At 51.2% G+C, this 6000-nt stretch overlaps 1 protein-coding gene across 1 annotated transcript in view; it reads left to right on the top strand.

Moving 5' to 3' along the window:
• Positions 1-4460: 4460 nt before the first annotated feature.
• Dner (delta/notch like EGF repeat containing) overlaps positions 4461-6000 on the top strand; it is a 301330-nt gene continuing 299790 nt past the window's right edge. The window contains exon 1 of the mRNA XM_041650981.1: positions 4461-5093. Coding sequence (XP_041506915.1) covers positions 4818-5093 — 276 coding nt within the window. The 5' untranslated portion in view covers positions 4461-4817. The remainder of the gene's footprint in view (positions 5094-6000) is intronic.

Below are 6000 nucleotides of genomic sequence, written 5' to 3'. Positions count from 1 at the left end.
AGGAAAGACCTTGGAAAAACCAAAGACTAGAGCCATTCATAGCACCATAGAGGTGGGCTTGAACTGTGCCTCTTTCTCTGTAGGACACTGGGCTCAATTCCTTCCTAAGAGTCTGTGTTCTGGTAGGGCACATCTCTCATAGTATGTTGGAATTAAGAGCAGTTACTGAATTTAACTCCCCTGCTCTCAGGCATCTGAGAGATCTGATTTCCATTTGGTTGTACTTCAAGTGCTTTATGAAATATTTATATAGGGAAGGTCTGCTTCTTTCAAGTCTTTTATATTCAAGACTTCTCATTTAAACCTGCCCAAGACCCAATCAATACGAGAATGATAATATACAAGAAATTACTTTAAAGAGCTGCCAGAGCAGTGGTTAAATTCAAGTCAGAACAAGTCAAAGAAGGAAGAACATTGAGAGAGAACTTGTCTCAGACAGCACTGAGGAATTGTTCAATGACAGTTGAGAATGAACTAACCTAACTGTATGGACTTGGACATGCAAATGAGTAATTGCATTATTAATGAAGAAAGGACATGACTGCTCCTAGGTATGATGGAGGAGAAAGTGTATTGCAGATATGTGGGAGCACATAGAGGCAGGGACATCCGGGAGACCAGATTGAGGAAGAAGGAAGAGGGGTGCAGCAGTCAGGAGGTCAAAAATACAAAAGGGACATGTAACCGAAATGTCTGGATGATATATAGAAGAGCCTCCAAGGGAAGGGCAGTACAACCCCTGGAGAGGTCAGGGTAGAGGCCCTGGTATGTGAGCCACATCCTGTTAGAGATAGGGACTGAAGGATGCTGAGAGAAATTGGAACTTGAGTGTGCCATCTTCGGCATACTATATATACTGAGGCCAAGCCATTTCCAGGAAGACATTAAGGCTTTAAGAAAATCTCTGAGTCCAAGGAGAAAACAAGAAAAAGGTCATAAAACAAACTCTGCCACAGAGAGGGTTAGGCAGCTAAGAGAGAAGAGTGTAGCCACAAGGGACAAGGAAGAAAACCAGCAGGCACTCCACCCAAGGGAAGGTTTCAATACTGCAAAAGCCACTTGGGCAAACAAGCTGAGGGACTTAGCCCTGCAGTTCCTAGGAGAGACAAGGAAACTTATAATGTTCAGGCCCAGGGGGGGCACTAGGAAAGATAAAACAGGTGGCTCCAAGGGAAAGGGGGCAAGGAAAGGGTCACAGACCCAGGAGCACCTAAATGGCTCTTGGCGGCGGGGTGGAGGAAGGAGAGTAAGGAAGTTCCCTGAAGGAGCTAAGAGGAGCCCCGAGGGAGCAAAGGGAGTAAGTGCAACAAGACTTTTAATCCAGTGTGGTCCCGAGTGGACTGAGAGCCTTGTCAGCTGTGTCCCGAGTGCCAGAGAAGAGGTGCCCCTTTCCACACGATGAGGGCCCCCGTAGGGTGTGCGGAAGCTTCCTGGCATACCAGTGTGACTTTTGTAAGTAAAAGTAGACAAAGCAGGAAGCTCTATAGTGACACACATGTCACAGGAGGGAAGAGACAAATGGTTAGTGCAGGTGGAGGGAAAACAGCTGGAGAGGTACAAATGACTTATAAGTAGAGTTGCCCATGTGGTGGGGTCCCAGAAGGGCATAACAGGAAGATGCCCACGTAGTGGGTGCCCCAAAAGGGAGCGAGAACTACTGAGTGGCAAAAGTGATGGATGGGTGGTTGGTTAAGGTGGCGGGAAGAAGTGGCTGAAGATCTTTCAAGTGACACCCCACTCCCAAATTGCAGCAACTCAAGAGGAGCAGTTGCCCTATACGGTGCCGTGGTTTGGATGTGAAATGGTCCCTCATAGGTTTGGACGTTTGAAGGCTGGGTTTTTAGCTGGGGATGCAATTGATGTCTCCTTTTGGACTAAGCATCCAGCCTCTTCCTGCTAGTGCTATGACCCAGTCTAGACTCTCTCGCTCTACTAACAGATCAGGATGTAGAACCCTCAGCTACTTCTTCAGCACTGTATCTAAATGCGTGCCAGCCATACTTCCTGCCATGATGATAATGGACTACTATCTGGAATCGTAAGCAAGTCCACAATTAAGACTTCTTTTGTAAGAGTTGCCTTGGTCATGGTGTCTCTTCACAGTAGCAGAACAAGGATGAAGACATCATGCTTTTTTGTGTATGCTTCTAAACTTACAATATGGGGGTCTTCAGTCTCGTCCATTGTTTCATTTTGTGCCTGCTGTCACAGAAGGTTACAGTCTGGAAATTTTATTATGAACAGAGCAATAACAGTAATGCATGGTGTTTACTACATGGGGCCAGGAGCTACAAACCCATGTCCTGTTCCTCAGAACCAACCACATGATTCTGTATATGTGATATAGCTATCTCCTCTCGATGGAACAAGACCTTTGCCACCTTGAAGTACAGCAACTATGATGTCCCACACAAGATGACCTATTAATATTCTCTCACGGAGATAGGGAGATGCATTGAACACTCACTCATAAGGCTCCTCCCCTCCTGGAGAGTCCCAGTTGCCACCATATGATCCAAGTGGGTGGGAATTCTCTGTGGTGAAGCTGTCATTCAGGTGACTTCCTGGTAGCATAGCTGTGTCACTGATACCCCTGTAATAATCCCAATATATCCATTGTTTCATGAAGTTGGACCTGGATGGAATATTTTCTTTGGGTCTGTCAGTTCTTTCTATACACAGTGAATATATATTTCATTATATTTTCCAGGCAAAGTTAGTTAATGAGTGCAAATTGGAGGTTTCTCCTTTTAGCTGGAAGACTTAGCTTGTAGTAAAGACAAAATGGTATGTTTCACCCCCATAGTATATCCTTTAAAAATTAAAGACATGATACTATAAAATTCAGAAATCAGCATCAGAAAATAAGGCTACTCTTTATCTCCCCATTTCAGAAAGTGTTTGCTTAGAAAAAAACTTAATAAATGGAAACGTGCTTTTAATTGTTTATGACCTTTTTGATAAACAAAAAGTTTTTTTTTTTGGCTTTCTTGTCTGTATCTTGATGGAAGGAAGTGATGACCCTAGCGGTTACTCTAGGGAAGAGATCTCAGAGAGCTCCAGAACCACCTGAATTGACGTTAGGGCCAGCAGAGGGTGCTGGAGAGGCACAAAATTAGGACTTCAGACGTGTCAGCTAAACGCCAGCAGGTGGGAGGGAATGGTAACCCCTGCTGGGCACAGAGCTGGTTGGGGGTCACCCTGCAACACGGAGTTTTTGGCATCTTTTAAACACAGAGGTTTGAGATTTGAGATCTAAGCTGGCTTGGTAGGGGCCCAGCACTTGGCCCTTCTGCTTCCACTAGAGGGCTTCCACCAGCCCCTGGTCTCTAGATCTGTGGCGCCTATAAGCACCTCATGAAGTCTCTACTTTTGTATTAGTTCAGCCTTTTTCAAAACTACCTTTTGTGTTCTCTAGAAAATTTACTCGGCCTGTTAACCCAAAAGAGTCACTTTCTCCCCTTTCTTATTCTCCTTTCCTCCTGTTCTCTCTCCTTTCTTCTCTCCCTCTGCCTCGTTCCTTCTGTCCTTCCTCCCCTCTCTCTTTCCCTCTCTCCCTTCTCCTCCTCCTTCTTTTTCTCCCCCCCCCCTCCCCAGGGTTTTCTGTAGCCCAAACTGACCTAGGTGGCCGAGCTGACCTTGAAACTTCTGACCCTCCTGCCTCCGCCTTCCTACCACTGGGATTACAGAGGTGAGCCGTCTTGCCCAGCTCAACCACCCTTCCTCTCCTTTCTAAGTTTTGCATAGACAGGGGGAACTAGTTTTGGAGTCTATTCACAGTAGAGGCTGTGAAAGGCGGGTTGAGTGGAGACAAAGCCGGATGAGCTTTGCCATGTGGATTTGACCTCCAGGAGCACCTAACGGAGAGGACACAACAGCTCTTGAAGTAGGTCACCGCGAAATCTCCTTCCCCGCAAAGTTCAGTAGCAAATGGAAGGGCTTTTGCGAAACTGCAAGAGGGTTCCCATAGTGTTCTGGGAGGGAATTCAAGTGACCAACGGGTCTCAGTCTAGCCGGTCTGGGTCTGTTTCATCCTGTACTCAATAATAGGGTTGGCCACTTTCACCCCCAGCTTCCAGCCACCCCAGGCTTCTTTGAGCTCTTGTGAACTACAACCCTTCTGAGCAGCGTGCTCCGCAAAGCCTGAAGAGGAGACTGTCGGTTCAGCACCAAGGACAAGGGCCCCACAGCGGGTCGTGGAGGTACAAGGTCAGGTCCACGCCAGGTCGACTGCGTTCGCTGGTGGCGTGCGAGAGCTGTACGTGCCGGGGACAGGGATAAGTGTTTTGGAAATGTGGAGGTGGGGGGGCGGCACCCGCGAGAATGAGGTCAGCCGGTCCCTCTGCGGATTCACAGATTCTGCGCCAGGTCGCGAGTGGCAGCTGCGAGTCCTCTGAAGCGGCCCCTTCAAGCTTTCTGGGGCCTCTCCTCCCACTTTCTACCCCAGCATCGCCTCGCTATCCACTCCAGGCCCGCGCCCCCACCTCTGTGCCTTCCGGTTTTCCTTTGGACACACCCACGACTCTGACCCCTTGAGGCTGGAAACCGTGGACCGCTTCACTGCAACTTGCTGAGACTCGGAGCAGAAGGGTTCCCATCCCAGGTCCTCCCGCCCGGCGCCCAGCCTCCGTGGGCCCCGCCCTCAGTCCCGCCCACGGTTGCCGGGGGAACCACGGGCTCCTGCAGCTGCAGGAGGCGTCCGGTCCCGCTGAGCAGCACCAGCCGCTGGCGCCTCTGCTACCGCCATCTCCGCCGCTAGCTCGGCCGCTGCCACCGCTCCCAGCTCTTCTCTGGCTCCTGAGTCCTCTCCGCTTGCCATGCCTCCCCGCCGAGCCCAGGCGCCCGGTGCCCGGCTGCTGCCCGCGCTGGTCCTGCTGCCGCTGTTGCTCGGTGCTGGGCCCCAGGGCGGCTGCTTGGCCAGCCCGGTGCCCACCGCGCCCCTGTCTGCAACGGGACCGTGCGCCTCTCAGCCCTGCCAGAACGGGGGTGTGTGCACCCCACGTTCGGTGGCCGGCCAGGAGCATCCCGCGGCCGACGCTGAGCCCGGCTACATCTGCACTTGTCCCGCTGGGGTCTCCGGCACCGACTGCCAGGTGAGTGGACCCTACACTCGCCCAGTGACACGCAACCTCTCTCCGGCCGCTGGGTCTTCAGTACTCCAGATACTTACTAGCTTCTGTTACTTTAGGAAGGGAATTCGTAGGTGTAGACGGGGGCTCACCCTTCAAGTGCGGCTCGGCTCTCCACTTCAGTTACCTGGCAATGCCAACTGGGGCTTTTGGGGCGTGTCCTGTGTTCCAGGGCCCGGCAGTCACCCCATCGCATCTCTGGTACTCGTGAATCTATCATCAACCACCAAGTGGCGCGCCCCTTCGGGGATGCCCAGGCTGAGCACAGGCTAGGCAGAGCAGAGGAGTCGGTTCTGTGAGTCCCCTGTGGGGTACTCAATGTTCAGCTGGGCTCTGTTCCTGAACCTACTGGATCCGGTGTGTGTAAAGAATGCAATAAGTGGGGGCAGGATGGTGGGCCCTATGCCAGGTCGTGGGGGCATTTTCCTTCCTTTCTTCCACCTCTAGGGCTCTGACAAGGCAGCCAGAGGCTGGGAGGACAGCTGCCTCCTTGGCCTGCTGCCAGCCCTGTCTGAGCTTGGGTGGTGGCGATGTCGGAACAGGTGGAGACATTCGAGGGCATCAAGCTGGGTCTTGCCGAGTCGCCCTTCTGGCTGGATGCTCTCGTAGCCAGGACACAAGCAGGGGCCCTGGGAAGTCTCAGAAAGCTGTAACCCTATGAGGGATGGGAGGTGGCCAGCAACCGTCCTTGAACTGGAAATGTCCAAAGAGAGATCTGACAGAAAATAAACGCGGCTTTTATAAGTGTGTTAAAGCACAAAGAACCTACAAACGTTTTCCGTGTGCGAATTGGTAGCTCCTTGTGTGCGCACAGCTGATCCTCTAGGGTAAAGATGAAAAAAAAAAGCATCCATCTGAAACAGCTAGATTA

Source organism: Microtus oregoni, unplaced genomic scaffold, assembly GCF_018167655.1.
Source record: "Microtus oregoni isolate MIOR12 unplaced genomic scaffold, Mior012 000004F_ref0000308, whole genome shotgun sequence".
NCBI classification, from domain to species: Eukaryota; Metazoa; Chordata; class Mammalia; order Rodentia; family Cricetidae; genus Microtus; species Microtus oregoni.
The sequence above is the reverse complement of the archived record's forward strand: the minus strand, read 5'-3'. Positions and strand labels throughout refer to the sequence as shown.